We start from the raw sequence: 16146 nt of genomic DNA on the forward strand, positions 1-16146 counted from the left end.
ATTGACTCCGAAAATAAAAGTTGATTTCTACAATGCACGCACACAGTCTTAAGTCTTTCTTAATGATGTAATGGGCGAACATTCACGGGAGAGTTACGGTTACCGATGATCTCCCCCTCTCGAGCTTCGCCCCACTTATCATCATTCATTCCGTGGATATGGCGTGATTTTTTTTCTAGAACCGTCTTTCGCTGTCCAGTCTGTCACCCTGGGTGTCCACCGATGGCATTTCGCCTAATTACGGGGCCAGCCCAAGCCCATTTCTTCTTTATTTGAACTATGATATATAATACTCTAGTTTGTTCTGTGATCCAGGAAGCTCGTTTCCTGTCTCTAAGTGTTACTCTAATCATCTTTTGTTCCGTGACCCGTTGATGATGATGATGATTGGAGTTTTTTGGCGCAAGGTCAGCTGGGGCAAAGAGCGCCAAACAAAAGTATCTAAAAGAAAATAGTGGCTACTAACGCCAGAATAACCATAAAATCAATTAACGGCAATTGTGATGTCTGGTGTATAGGGCCTGTTTTGATTAGGCATGATAGGAAATGTGGTTTAAAAAGCTAACATCAGACAAATATTTAAAAACGCGTTGCACAGAGACCATGGCATTGTCACCCAAAAACAAGGAAGGGTGTAGCGGATGTGTTGTCTGTATAGTTCCTTGAAGTGTCTGTGTCTTGTTGTGTCGAGTTTCTTGCATGTGATTAGGATGTGGACTACGGATAAGCCCTCCCCACACCTGCTACACCCAAGTCTTGGAGAGCTAGTGAGCAGGTGTGAGTGTGTTACATGTGTGTGGCCTATCCGCAACCTAGCTAAGGTAACTTCAATGTGTCTGTTGTGTGAGTCAGTAGCGTATGGTCCGAAGTGTGGTTTTATTACGTGTAACTTGTTATCTCTCTGTTCAGTCCAGTGTGTTTGCCAAGTGTTGTGAAGTTGGTCTGTGATGTGTGGCTTCATATCTGCGTACGGCAGTGTTGCTATGCCCACTGAATTCAAGAGTGTAGCAGCAGTGGCCATTTCATCTGCGGTTTCATTCCCGGCTATTCCACAATGGCCAGGAACCCAACATATTGTTATGTCAAGACTTGATGCGTATGCCGCCATAAGGACCTTAAAAACAAGATTGATTACATAATTTTTTGAGCGTTTTCTGGACAAAAGTGCACGTACAACACTAAGTGAGTCTCTAAACACTATGGACTTTGGAATTTGATGTACGACAATGTGATCTAAAATAAGTAAAATGCTGTGTGCTTCAGCTGTAAAAATGCTGTTGTGGCAGTTCATTCTTTTTGCCACGTTAAAGTTCGGTCCGTGTGCTGCGCAAGACACAGCATTCGCTGTCTTTGATGCGTCGGAGTAAAACTCTGCACTCTGGTACTTATCCTGCAGGAAGAGGAAATGCTGTATAATAGCTGCCCTTGGTGCCCTGTTTTTGTCGAACAGCACAAAGGACAGGTCACAGGAAACATCCCTGGCTTGCCATGGTGCAATAAAATCAAAGATGGATGTCTTGTGGATGTATGAAAATGACACTGCTAGCTCAGAAGCTTCTGCTCTCCCACTGAGAGGGAACGGCATGGGAATAGATGGACGGTTTAAAAAGAGCTGCTGTGAGGATGCATCATGAATAGTCGAGTTAAGAGGATGATTTGTCAGAGACATGATTTTAGAGGCATACAACAAGTCAGTGTATATCCTCTGGTGATACAGGGACCATTTGTGGCACTCTGCATAGAGGCTTTCAACAGGGCTGGTGCGAAAGGCGCCACAGGCAAGGCGAAGCCCCAAATGCCGAACTGGGTGAAGCATTTTAAGTGCCGTTTTCGTTGCAGACCCATATACGACGCTGCCGTAGTCCAAGACAGATCCTACCAGTGCAGTATAAAGACGCAGGAGTAGCTGCTTGTCTGCACTGTACGATTGGTGAGAGACAACTTTAAGGATATTCATAGTTTTTATGCATTTTTGCTTAAGCATTTTCAGATGAGGAAGAAATGTTAGTTTGTTGTCGAATATAAGGCCTAAAAACTTGTGCTCCTTTTTAACAGGAATTGACACGCCGTTTAGAGTAATGTCAGGGCCCACATGGATCCCGCGAACACGGGTGAACACAACGCAAGTACTTTTTACAGGGTTCAGCTTAAAGCCGTTTGTGTCCGCCCAGCCAGCAAGTTTGTTCACGCCGAGCTGGACTTGCCGTTCACAGATTGACATATTACATGATTTAAAAGATATTTGGACATCATCTACATAAACTAAACAAGAAATGGTTGGTGGCAATGCCTTACGGAGTGAGTTCATCTTCACTATGAAGAGTGTGCAGCTCAAAACACCTCCTTCAGGCACGCCATTTTCCTGAACATGTACATTAGAAAGTGCACTACCAATTCTTACACGGAAAGTTCGTTCAGACATGTAGCTAGAAAGAGTGCTAAGCATGTTGCCCGAAACACCGAATGACTTCAATTCACTCAAGATGCTGTATCGCCATGCCGTGTCGTAGGCCTTTTCCATATCAAAGAAGACTGTAATGCAGAACTGTTTGTGAATGAAGGCATCTTTTATGTAGGATTCCAACGCAACAAGCTGATCATTGGTGGAGCGCCCCGCCCTGAAGCCTGCCTGGCAGCCCTTGAGAAGATTGTTGTACTCAAGGAAGTACACGAGCCTGCGATTGATCATCTTCTCGAAGAGCTTGCACAGGCAGCTCGTGAGGGCTATAGGACGGTAACTTGAGAGGAACGACGGGTCCTTTCCCTCCTTCAAAAAAGCCACTACTATGGCCTCCCTCCAAGACTTTGGAATGTGCCCCGGAAGCCATATTTTATTATCATCATCATCAGCAGCAGCAGCAGCCTATCTACGCCCACTGCAGGGCAAAGGCCTCTCCCATTATTCTCCAATTGCCTCGGTCCTGTGCCAACTGTGACCAATTTATCCCCGAAAACTTCTTTATCTCATCTGCCCATCTAACTTTCTGCCGCCCCCTGCAACGCTTACCTTCTCTAGGGATCCACTGTGTTACCATTAATGACCAGCGGTTATCTTGCCTTCGCATTACATGTCCTGCCCACGTCCATTTCTTCTTCTTAATTTCTACTAACATGTCTTTAACACCAGTTTGCTCCCTGACCCACTCCGCTCTCTTCCTGTCCCTTAATGTTACACCTATCATTTTCCGCTCCATTGCCCGCTGAGTCGTTCTCAATTTAAGTTGAACCCTCTTAGTGAGCCTCCAAGTTTCTGCCCCGTAGGTGAGTACCGGTAAGATGCAGTGTCATACACTTTCTTCTTTATTTTATTATATAGATGTAAAAGTGTTTTTCGTGTGTGTGCGTGTAAGTGTTGCAGTATTGTGTATGTGATGTTATCTGCGCCTAGAGCTGAGGGTTTACACGTGCTCAGAGCTGCCCTCAGCTCATGTAGTGAAAACAGGGAGTTGTAAGAAGTCTGTGATTTGTTGTTGTCGTGTAGGGACTTATTTTCACTAGAGTCTTTATACTTGAGGAAAGTGTTCGGGTAGTGTACTGAACTGGACACGTGTTGGAAGTGTTGTGCGAGTGTGTTAGCCTGGTCTTCCAGTGTGTCCCCTGTTGTACTGACCAGGGGCAGGCTGTGTGTCTGTTGTCCTTTGAGTTTGCGTATACGTGTCCATACCTTGCGTGTGTTTGTGTGTGAGTTTATGGATGTTATGAATGAGCGCCAACTATCTCTTTTTGCCTCACGGCGCACACGTTTTCTGAATGCCTTGGCCCGTTTGAACAAGACGAGGTACTCCACGTCGTCTTGTTTGAACAAGACGACGTGGAGTACCGACGGAGGATACACCACGCCTTGTGCTGGGCCTCTCGCGCTCGCCTACAGTCCTCATTGCACCACGGCCTCCGCTGGTTGCGCGGGGCACCAGAGGCGTGGGGAATGGACTTTTCGGTGGCGTCGAGGATGTGCGCCGTGAGGAGTTGAGCGGCTTCATCTACGTGTAGGTGTCTCATGGTTGTATAGTGTAGTTTCGATGTCTCTGTAAATGTGTTCCAGTTAGCTCGTGCTTCATTGAACCTATTATGGGAAGATGAACTGCTTGGGCCTTTACCTATGTATGTTAGTGAGGTGGGGAAGTGGTCACTGCCATATGGGTCAGTGCCCACACCCCACTCGAGAAGAGGAAAGAGAACTGCGGAGCCAATAACCAAGTCAAGATATGAGTATGTGTTGGGTCCTATGTTATGGTATGTAGGCCGTTTATTGTTGAAAAGGCGTGCTCCAGAGGATGTAAGAAACCTCTCAATCAGGCGACCCCAGGCACACGTACGAGAAGTGCCCCAAAGAGAATTGTGAGCATTAAGGTCACCTGTTAAAATGTATGGTTCGGCCAGCTGGTCAACCAGCTCCTCGAAGTCAGAGCTCAAAAGTGCAACATCACGAGAGAGAGAGAGAGCGATCTTTAATGAAGTCTGACGATGTTAGCTGGGCTAAAATACCTAAGTTGCTAGGCCAGTTGATGACGTGATGAAGATGATGGCGATGATGTTCACGAAGTTGATGCGTACATATACGGCAAGTTATTGACAGCGACTGGTCTAGACCTGTGTGTTGCAGGTACTCTATCAGAGCTTTGGTAGCCCGTAAAGCACGTTTTGGAGAAGCCCATGGTCCTAAAACGTCCTTTAGCTGCATGTCCACGGAAAGCGGCAGTCCCAAAGTCACTGCGAGGGATACTCTTTGAGCACTGAATCGAGCACATTCACGGAGCAGGTGCTGCAGGGTTTCTCGCACATTACAGTGTGGGCAGAGTGGCGACGTAGCCTGTTTTATCTTGAAGAGGAAGTTGCGCGTGTATGCGACATTCAATCGCATGCGATGTAGAATTGCTTCGACCCGCTTGGAGAGTCCTGGTGGCATTTTAAATTTGCACTTGGGATCGATGAAAGATAATGGCGCGTAATGACGTGATACGTCATCCCAGGCTGCACGCTGCACACTGCACGCTGCATGCACGCTGCATGATACGTCATCCCAAGCTGCAGGCTGCAAGTATAGATGCATCTTTCCTGGAGAATGGTATAGCTATTGCCGATGCACGATGATTATGCGCAACGGATGCAGCAATGTCCGCCTTCACATTGCCAGTTATCCCACAATGGGCTGGAATCCACTGAAGTGCAATGTGATGGTGCACTGATGGGTACACTGATGGGTCGGTGTCATCAACATCATCCACTATCGTGGTGTGGATACCGTCATCTCGTACTACCATCAGTGTCATGCTCAGTCACAGAACGTCAACTACGGCTACCGAACTTGCAGCTCTGAGGGTGGCTTTCGCTCATATCGTCAAGCAACCCGCTCGAGAGTGGGCCATCTTCGCAGACTCAAGGGCTGCCCTTCAATGTCTAGCATCTTTTCCAAAAGACCAGTTTGTGTGTGACATACACGCTTTACATCTCCAAGCTCTACAAGCAACATCAGGAGGAATGTATATGGAGAATACCGTTATCAACCAATAAATATTATTAAGCGTATTGCTACAGCCTCAAGGGTAGTGTTTAAAGTGACAGGGTTGCATGCTAAGGATTTCCGGACGATTATGGCCACACCGGCAGAAGAGTGTGTGCAGCCATCCCTGTCCTTTCTGTATACCAGGTAACTATTCAAGAAATTTCTGTGTTTGGAATTCAGATGTGTTTCCTGAACACACATTACACTTGGCTGATTAGCATGCAGTATTTCGTATACATCGTCAAGATTTTTAAGAAAGCTTCTACAGTCCCATTGAATTAGGTTTTTTCTTCCCATTATTTAGTGTGAGAGCTACTGGAGTGAGTAGCTTATGTTTATGTGTCATCTTTTGGGGCTGTGACTCTCGCCTTTTTTGGCTTGTCGGGAGGCTTTGGCGTGGGGACGCGTTCCTTGCGGTGCACCGCAGACAAGAATGGTCCGACGTCCATTTCATTCTCGGATGTCCTCGGAGCGCCTGAGGGATCAGACTCCTTGGACCGCGGACCCTTTGGGACGCGCTTTTTCTTGCCCGCAACTGCCGAAGGTTTCAAAAACGCCTCGGGTGGCGCAGGCGGTGCGGGGGGGGGGGGGGGGTGGGAGCTGCCGCTGGCTCCGTCATCTCCATCTCCGTGCCCTCGCATGTGGTTTGGGACGGTGGAGCGGAAGTGGAGGATGCAGCATCATTCCCACCAGACATGGTTGTCTCCACAACCGCTGCTGGCTCAGCGAGCGGTGCAGAGGTGGGTTGGGCCGCCAAAGGCAACCCAGGGGGGGGAGGGTGAGGAGGGGCCAAGTCCGACTCGCGGTACTGGGTCTCCGCCGAAACCAGGCGCCGCTCCGCCCCAGGCGAGCAGCGTCGGCGTACCTCCCCAGGGGAAAAGAGGCGAACCTCTTTCGCGCCTCTGGGAAGGTGATGTTTTCTGTTACCTTGAGATTGATTATTTTCTTTTCTATTTGGAACTTTTCGCATTTCCTCGAGTAGGCCGCATGTGGGCCCCTGCAGTTTGCACAAGTTAAGATGTCAGAATTACAGTTGTCGGTGGGGTGGTCCTGCGCGGCGCATTTCGCACACGTTGCTTTGCCGCGGCAAGAGGTTGTACTGTGCCCGAACCGCTGGCACTTGCAGCAGCGGCGCGGGTTCGGAATGTAAGGACGAATGGAGCATCTAATGAAGCCTGCGTTGATATGTTCAGGAAGTGAGGACCGGTTAAAGGTCAGGATAATAAGTTTCGTGGGGATTATGTTATCATCCCTGCGCATCGTGATGCGGCGCACTGCTGTGACGCCCTGATCCTTTAAACCTTCAAGCAGGCCGTCATCTGTTTCCGTAAGATCTGCCTCAGAAATCACACCCTGGGAGCTGTTGAGGCTCCGGTGGGGTGTGACCCTGATGTCCAGATTATGGATGCGGTTTGTGCAAGAAGTGTGTGGGCTTGTTGTTCGGCAAGGAGTTCTACAAGGATTTCTCCCGTCCTAAGATTTTTAGCTTGAAACTTTCCACCTATTGTTTATTGCAGAAATTTCGAAACCAGGAATACAGACAGGGAAGCGACAGGTCTTGCTGAGTCAGCTGACTCTATCACAAGGAAACGAGCATAGTTATTCACGGTTGTTGAAAAGACAGTTGTTGGAAGAGGTGGGAATGAAACTTCGGTGCGGCCCATTTTCAGGGACCGATCACGTTTGGGGGGGGGGGGGTGCGGTTTTTAAATGCCATATAGCATAGTATAAAAGCAGGACACGGTGGTACTTTCTTCTTTGACCTTACCCTGGTAGTCAAAGAGGTCCCGGAGCTCCCTGCCTGGTAGACAGGTAGGGAGCCGATCGGCCGGAGCTTGACCAAGGCTCCGACGGCCAACGTTTACGGCTTCTACCCTTCACCTTTAAACACCTCGCCACGGTTGGACACGGCTTGTGTATGGGAGCTCGGGGTCCGCGATGTAGCTGCTCACCGTCACCATGAATACTCAAGGTGCCTCGTGCGGGGCCGTGACCCGTAGAGCCGACCTAACTTTGCTTTAAAGTTTTTAAGTAAGGCACCAAATTTCCACTCCATATGCAATCACCTCACATTTATTTCCGAACTTGCCGCTGAAAAATTTCCCTGACGGGCAGACCTGGCTCATTTTCCCGCCGGTTTTCCCATCTCTCCCAAAGTGGACCGCGTTAGCATGCGCTAGAACCCGCGGCCATGTGAAAAGCTAACGCCAGCGCTACGAACCCAAACGAAATTCTCTGCGCCGCAGAGAAGTATTCAAACGAATGTGCATATTGCTCATTCTATATTGGAGTGCGGGTCTGCTGCGGCTGAACAGGTGCCATTTATCCAAATTTTACATTGCGAAAGCATTTTATCAGGTGTCTGAAGATTTTTATTCGCACTTTTGTATGTAGGCTAATGTAGGTGATGTGCTGTATCGAGACATTCAGCTATGCTACAGACATGTCATTACACAACTTGTCATCAATCGCGTTCTCTCGAAGCCAGTTCGGATCAGGTCGTCTGTTAGACACGGCTGTCCTCTATCGCCTCTACTGTTTGCACTGTACATAGAGCCTCTTTGTCTTAGAATACAATTGAACCAAAGATTGCAAGGGTTAAGGCTTGGGCGGGTTGGTGCATGATTACTAAAGGGGAACAGCGCAAAGTCAGGCAAAAAACAAGAAGAATGTGACAAACACGAGCACTGACTTACAACTGACTTTTATTCCTTGGGTTTTCACATATATATGCCAATAGTCAAGAAACACAAGAAAAGCAGAAACTTTCACGATAGCGGGAGATACCAAAAAAACTCGTCACGCTTCACCGAAGCCATGCGCCACAAACACTTGCTCTACTACTGAGGGGCAGATAATGAATCTCTTTCTGCGAGAGGGACAAGGAGGAAACGCTTACACATTTATCTTTTCTGCGCAATATTTCCGCGGCTTCAATTATTTTTCTTGTTATTTTATCTTTGTGTCTTGGAATGACCTGCATTTTTTGAAACATTGGAGCGCAGCCACGGCAATCCCGACAGTGGACACCTATGTGGCCACTAATCACCGTATGTACGTTATAGTTATGTTCTTTTAATCTTTCATTGAGGTATCATCCAGTTTGGCCTACGTACGTTTTCCCACAAGACAGCGGAACAGAATAGACGACGCCCTTAACACATTCAACCAACCGGTTTTCGTGCTTTACGGAGCAAGACTGCATAGTTATTTTGAGTTTGGTTACTCTTGAACACATGGAGGAAAGCTTGTTGGGAGCAGAAAACACAACTTTTACGCTGGCTCTTTTTCCTATCTTTTTTAAATTGTGCGCTATCCGGTGCATGTAAGGAATAACACTAAGTTCATCCCATTTGTTGCTTTCTACATCTGCTTCACTGTCTCGTCCCTCTCTTTTTAATCTCTGCATCATTGATTCTGCTGCCGATTCAAACAGCTGCTTTGGGTACCCCGCTATCAGAAGCCGATCAACCTGTTCATGAAAGCTTTCTTGTATCAAGTGAAAACAGGACTTGTTAAGGGTATTTGTAAAACACATTGTTCTGATAGACCTTTTCACGAGTTTCGAATGGGATGAGTCAAAAGGTAGAAGTGGTTTGCTGGCTCGTGGTTTGTACGCCCAGCAGAAGTGATTGTGCGAAAAGTCAAGCTTAAGATCTAAAAACCGGATAGTTCTGTCCACGGGAATTTCAAAAGTTAAATCCAAAGGTTTAAAACATTGACGGAAATGACCTAGAACCTGGAACATTAACGATTGCAGACCTGCTTCGTCGGTGTTAAAAACTATTAAAAAGTCGTCGACGTAACGGAAAATTTTGGTTACTTGTAGAATCTTCAATTGGTAATGCAAATTGCGGTCGAGGTGCGCTAAAACGAGGTCACTTAAAATTGGTGCGATGCAGGATCCGATACACATTCGGTTAGACTGAATATAAAGCTTATCGTCCCAAGTTGCGAAAGTTGAGTTAGGTACACCGTCAACAACTCTAAAAAACCTTCAACTGACACACCTGTGGTATTTTGAAACGCAACGGAACCGTACTTGTAAATGCATTCCTCAACGCAAAACAACAGTCCACGATGTGGCAAAAAGTAATATAAATCTTTTACATCAAAAGAGCATGCCATATAGCGTGTCACGTCAAGGATTTTTAGAGTTGTTGACGGTGTACCTAACCTCAACTTTCGCAACTTGGGACGATAAGCTTTATATTCAGTCTAACCGAATCTGAATCGCATCCTGCATCGCACCAATTTTAAGTGACCTCTTTTTAGAGCACCTCGACCGCAATTTGGATGACCAATTGAAGATTCCACAATTAAACAAAATTTTCCGTTACGTCGACGACTTTTTAGTAGTTTTTAACACCGACGAAACAGGTCTGCAATCGTTAATGTTCCAGGTTTTAGGTCATTTCCGTCAACGTTTTAAACCTTTGGTTTTAACTTTTGAAATTCCCGTGGACAGAACTATCCGGTTTTTAGATCTTAAGCTTCATTTTTCGCACAATCACATCTGCTGGACGTACGAACCACGAGCCAGCAAACCGCTTCTACCTTTTGACTCATCCCATTCTAAACTCGTGAAAAGGTCTATGATAAGAATGTGTTTTAATAATGCCCTTAACAAGTCCTCTTTTCACTCGATACAAGAAAGCTTTTGTAAACAGGTTGATCGGCTTCTGATAGCGGAGTACCCAAAGCAGCTGTTAGCATCGGTAGCAGAATCAATAATGCAGGGATTAAAAAGAGAGGGACGAGACAGTGAAGCAGATGTAGAAGGCAACAAACGTAATAAACTTACGGTTATTCCTTACATGCACGGGATAGCGCACAATTTAAAAAGATAGGAAAAAGAGCCAGCGTAAAAGTTGTGTTTTCTGCTCCCAACAAGCTTTCCTCCATGTGTTCGAGAGTAAACAAACCCAAAATAACACTGCAGTCTTGCTCCGTAAAGCACGAAAACCGGTTTGTTGAATGTGTTAAAGGCGTCGTCTATTCTGTTCCGCTGTCTTGTGGGAAAACGTACGTAGGCCAAACTGGACGATGCCTCAATGAAAGATTAAAAGAAAATAACTATAACGTACATACAGTGATTAGTGGCCACTTAGGTGCCCACTGTCGGGATTGCCGCGGCTGCGCCCCAAACTTTCAAAAAACGCAGGTCATTTCAAGACACAAAGATAAAATAACAAGAGAAATAATTGAAGCCGCAGAAATATTGCGCAGAAAAGATAAATGTGTAAGCGTTCCCTCCTTGTCCCTCTCGGAGAAAGAGATTAATTATCTGCCCCTCAGTAGTAGAGCAAGTGTTTGTGGCACATGGCGTCGGTGAAGCGTGACGAGTGGTTTGGTATCTCCCGCTATCGTGAAATTTTCTGCTTTTCTTGTGTTTCTTGACTATTGGCATATATAAGTGAAAAGCCAAGGAATAAAAGTCAGTTGTAAGTCAGCGCTCGTGTTTGTCACATTCTTCTTGTTTTTTGTCTGAGTTTGCGCTGTTCCCCTTTAGTAAACCAAAGAGTACGTGGTTTCTCTTTAGCGTTGTGTGAAGTTATATCCTTGCGTATGTCGATGACATCGCTAACTTTTGTGCTGACAAGCATAGTCTTCAAGCAGCCCTTATATTGACTAAGGAGTTTTGTGAACTGTAATAAGGGGTTTTGGTTTGCTCACTGGGGGACAAAACGTTCGAAATTCGCGGGTATTAGTTGGGATAGTGCGCCGCTTGAATACCATGGCGTGCCTCTGCACCAAATAAGGAACTCAGGGCCACACTGGTCTTCAGCATCCACGCAAGCCAAGTGCGCACCGCAGGCATGAATGGGGCGAGAACGGTCTGTGTTTGCTTGTGCGCAAGTCTGCAACGTCTTCTTGGTAGCAAAGCTTTTTTTTTGTGCTTCAGGTACTGCACTGTGCTGGGGCGAAAGTCCAGGCTCTACGCAAGGAATTTCTACCCTCGTGTGGGATCTGAATGGGAGCCAATGCGTAGAGATAATTTGTTCCTTCCTTTGGTGCCAGGTGGTGCTGGTTTAATTAACTTGTTTGTTCACGCACTTGTGCCTCCCTTTTTCTTCAGTAAGATGGCGGATCATCCACTTTTACTGACTATACTTCAAAATCGTATATTTTACCATTTACCTTTCCTCGTTGTTTCGACGCGTGAGGTTAGCATGCAACCGCCACGGTGTTTTCCTAAGGAAGTTGTAGATACTTCTTCACTACATGTGTGGTTTTCTTTGGAATATCTGTTTAACCCTTCAAGGAAGGCAATGACGAACACTATGATTCATAATCTGTTTCTAGTGCCTGTTTAACGCCAGCCACACTTTCAGGAGTATAAGAAAAGTGTCTTAGATTGCGTCAAGCGTACGTGTGTGCCGCCAAATGCCAGAATGTTTTTAAGCTAGATTCGCAAACGCTTCCAGTTAAAACAACTGGTCGAGAAAAGGACGTCGATCCCTTGGTAAGGCAGTTTCCTCTTGTGTAATCAAGCAGAGACTATTGGCCATTTTTCGGTGTTGCGCCATGATGCGGTGTTTTTATGGGACATTTTGCAGCGGACACTTAAAAAATTCACCCCACCTCCCCGAAGGGAATCGTGAGGAAATGCGAATGCACCGGGATCGGTCCGGCGCTGCTGCCGCTTGGTCTCGGCCTCGAGCCTCTTCACCTGAGGATCGACCGAGCGAACAGGAGAGTGGGGCGAGCGTCGAGAGGAGAAGCACCGAAGCACCGCGCCTACCCTCGCCTACACTCTCCCACACACGCGGGAGCTCCGGCGAGCTCCCGCGATGCGGGCGCCCTCACACGCCCGAGCACGCTCCTCCTCTCCACTCACTCGCCGCTGATCCGCCCGCACCACCTGCTCCGGTTGCTAGGGGCGAGGAGGAGCGCGCGCGCTCGCAGCTGTTGCTATGGGAGAGGGGGTGAAAGCGGAGAGATAACACCTGCGGGCGCGTGGACGCCGCACGGCGCCTGACATGGCTCGACTAAGAAATGCATTCGCATTTAAAAGGACTGACATCACCCCGTACACAATCCTCCGCTTCTTTCCCTTTTAAAATGTTAACTGGGTGCCTTATGACGTCTTTGTTGCTGCTTAGGACTGTTTATCTTGTTTAAGTGCCGCATGATTGATCGTAATGCATAACCCCTTACGCCAACCAAGTGCATTTTTCTGGATAAACGGAGTTGGTGCGGACCGTTTATACGGCCCAGAGTGAACCCCCATAATGGATGCATCTTTCGGATGGTATCTGCTCTCCTGGGTTTTGAAATGGTGCCGATTTTTGTTAGACTGATGTGCTTACTTTTTCCCATCAGTTAGCTTATATATTGTATTAATTGTCATATCTGGATTTGACTATATTTCCCGTGAATTAAAAGAAATGCAATTCTAGCTCAATCATTTAGACGCCGGTATCTTAACGCCAGGGACTCAAGTTCGATTCCGACCAAGGGACACGTTTTTAACGGCGGAGCTGTTACTGGCCGTAAGTTCAAGGTTGCAGGAGAAAAACCTTAGCTCTCGTGAGCGCGTGCCTCGCGGCGACCACCGAGTCCCCGGCTCGCGCAGTGGCTTTAGCCAGCGTAAGCCGGGAACACCAGCGCTGTCACGATGCGCTACCGCGCATGTAAAGAAAGCTCCAGCGCTAATGCTAAAGTCGAAAAGACTCTGCTTCGGAGAGGTCACTGCGGCTGCCGAATTCTCTAGAAGCCATTATGGATAATTAGAAACATGGCTACGAGTGTGCCACTCCTTCCAGAGACGACCTGCAGATCCTGCCACCGCTGCCTCCAGTGGATGATGAAGAGCAGGTGGAATGGCTTTGCATTCACCACTCGTCACGAAGAAGACGACTACCTCTTGATGCACATGACGACGATTACTGTAACCGCAACTATGCAAATAAACAATGATAGGAAAACTTAACTATGTTTCCGGCAATGCTCACCTATAACCGCTGTGCCATTCAAGTCTTGCGCGTGAGCGCAAGCTTCCCTGAATTTTTTTCCGTTCACGTTGGCTGCACATGTTATTTTCTTCCCCGCTGCTAACCCGTTCCCCTCACCGCGTATGGTGGCCCAGTGGTTAGGTTGCCGATTTAAACTCGTAAATGGCCCAGGTTCGATCCCTGGGACCTCGAAAATCACATTTTTTCTTGGGGCTTCGGGGTTTTTCGGCGCGATGGACGAATTTGTGTCGACCTACAAAGCTCTGCTGTGAACAAATGCGTCAGAAATCCCGCTTGAGGCTAATCAGCGACATGCCGGAACAGCGTCAAACATTTCAAAGGGTGCTGCGTGTGTTCCTGTTTTAGCACCTCTTCGTCAAGGAATGGTGTCGCTTTTGTGCAGTGAATAACTTACCAATTTGTAAGTAACGTTTTCTGAAAGAGGGAAAAAGCGTCCAACACACCCTTTTCAAGTTCTCACTTTAGTGCTAGTCAAGGTGCCAGCTTTATTTTTGCTCTGATGATTTTCCACAATACATTTTGGAAAGTGTTGTAGAGAGAACATGGGAAATGTGCATTTAGACCTAAAGAAGGTTTCATTTTTGTAGTTCAAAGAAACGAAACCTTGCAGGTTTAGCAGGCTTGCCGGAGAATTCGGTGTTGAAGCCGATGTCACCGTGGGGGTTTTCAACCTTGAATTTACTCAGCACCTGCGCGCAAAAAGATAATTTAACGGTACAGTTGAGCATAGTTTCACACGTAAATTAGTTAAAGCAGTACTGACACGAAATTTTCGTGTTACGTTTTTTTTTCGCTGTTTTGGATGCGTACGAGCGCACCACTCACAGAATAGAACATTGGATAGTGGTCATAGCGTGAATAACTATTTACAGCTTCGTTTATTCCTGTTATTTTCTTTAGTCATCGCTTGTACTAACCGCAACGCGACTGTCCCGTCACAAGTTAATTTGCAAATGCGTCAGCGACGGTGCCCGCACGAGCGTTTTTGACGGTGCCCGCACGAGCGGGAACACGTTGTTGCTGGGGGCTGCCATCTTGCCTATCTGACAACAGAACGTACGCTAACAGCGGCGGAACAAAGCCCGGCGTCTTACGTTGGCGCCCATTCCCGCTGGGTTTCCAACGGCGCTTGCGCTGCCGCCTAACTCCGCCTAACGGCTCATAGGGTCAACTGCCTTACTCTTTCATGGCCATTGAAGTGCTCGTGTAACAAGGGTATAAAAGTTGTGCGCAGCAACAAAGGTCAAGACGAAAACAACAGGACACACTGTGGAAGCGCACGCAACGGTGACAGCCTGCCTATCGCAAAGAAGCAAAGAAAACAAGGAAACCCAGTGCCGCAATATGTGGAGTACAAAAACGCTCAGAGCCCATACACATTACTGCGGTTTGGTAGGGTAAATCTGCAGCATGAAATAGAACGCCACTAGCAAAGGGTCTGTGACTATCACGTCACCGAGTGTACGCCTCTATAGTCGACCACCCTGTCATCAAAGAGTGCGTTAGTCCCAAAGCCGCGGCTGTGAACGCTAACCCTAACTGTCTGACGATCGCGGTTAGATTACGATCCCACACGCCACTCAGCTGTGGCCTAATTTCAAGTAAAAGGCCCTGTCATTCCACTTGACTAGAAGGAAGCATGGACAAGGTGTGACGTCTAAGAAATTCGGTGGATTTGCCATGCCATTTCAAACACAATGGCATGTATTTTGACAAGAACCAAGAACCGTATTGCCGGAGGAATTAGTTAAAGCTATACTATTGCCAAACAAGATAAACGTGCACTGTGTCAGCGGCATGCTGGTTTTGGAATGTCACTGAGGTGCGTTTCTAAGATGTACGTTGTAATAGGCGTGTAATACATGACCGCAGTACGCATGATTGGAGATTGATGAATACTTTCCGCCAAAACGACTCAACTAAACAATCTCTCTTCAACTAAAAAAGTGACGTGCATCTTCACTTCCAACCTTATGGTGATCTCATCCCCTATGTCCTTGGCGAGTACCTGTACAACAAGTCGTGTTGAAGTTGTATTTGAGTGATCCCCACTCTCCGTCAGCCATATACTATGTGTATATGTAAGCACAAATAGCTTGCCCACTCGCAATAAGTCAAAACGATGTGTCCGCGTGTAGCTTGTAGTAGTTCGTGTACCAACTACCTTTGCCACGAGCGTGCACAGTTCCATCTCGGCGATTCTCCTGCCGAGGCACATGCGTGGCCCGATGCTGAAGGGCAGAGATGCGAAGCGGTGCAGGGTCCACGCGTCCGAGCTGCCATTCCCACCAGTGCCACCTTCGTCCTGGTCCTGGTCGCTCCGTCGCAGCCAGCGCTCGGGCAGGAACTCGGAAGCACGCGTGAAATTCTCCTCCAGCTGGCCGGCCACAAACGGCTCCGTCCTCATCAGAGTCTGCGCAAGAATGTCACAGCGCCATACATAGGTGGTTGTCTATGCCTGCGTTTTGCGCTTCTGTTGAAAAAATTAGCAGTGGCCTAGGTCGACCTAGCTAAGGTTCAGCTGGTTATTCTTAGGTTTCCTGGTTGTCTAGGATTAGCTGATTATCATGGTTACTGGTGGTAAAACAATTTCCAAGCCAATACAATCCAATTCAATCACATTTAATCCAATCCAATCCAATCTAATTCAACCCAACCCAATCC

General features: G+C 47.3%; 1 protein-coding gene across 1 annotated transcript in view; it reads right to left on the reverse strand.

Moving 5' to 3' along the window:
- Nucleotides 1-13953: 13953 nt before the first annotated feature.
- Nucleotides 13954-16146, reverse strand: part of LOC144138747 (putative cytochrome P450 301a1, mitochondrial) — a 114811-nt gene continuing 112618 nt past the window's right edge. The window contains exons 8-9 of the mRNA XM_077671161.1: nucleotides 15647-15895; nucleotides 13954-14171 (exon numbers count right to left, since the gene is read on the reverse strand). Of these exons, the coding sequence (XP_077527287.1) occupies nucleotides 14058-14171; nucleotides 15647-15895 (363 nt within the window). The 3' untranslated portion in view covers nucleotides 13954-14057. The remainder of the gene's footprint in view (nucleotides 14172-15646; nucleotides 15896-16146) is intronic.

This window comes from Haemaphysalis longicornis, unplaced genomic scaffold (assembly GCF_048455015.1).
Source record: "Haemaphysalis longicornis isolate Haplotype H1 unplaced genomic scaffold, Haemaphysalis longicornis Haplotype H1 scaffold_5, whole genome shotgun sequence".
NCBI classification, from domain to species: Eukaryota; Metazoa; Arthropoda; class Arachnida; order Ixodida; family Ixodidae; genus Haemaphysalis; species Haemaphysalis longicornis.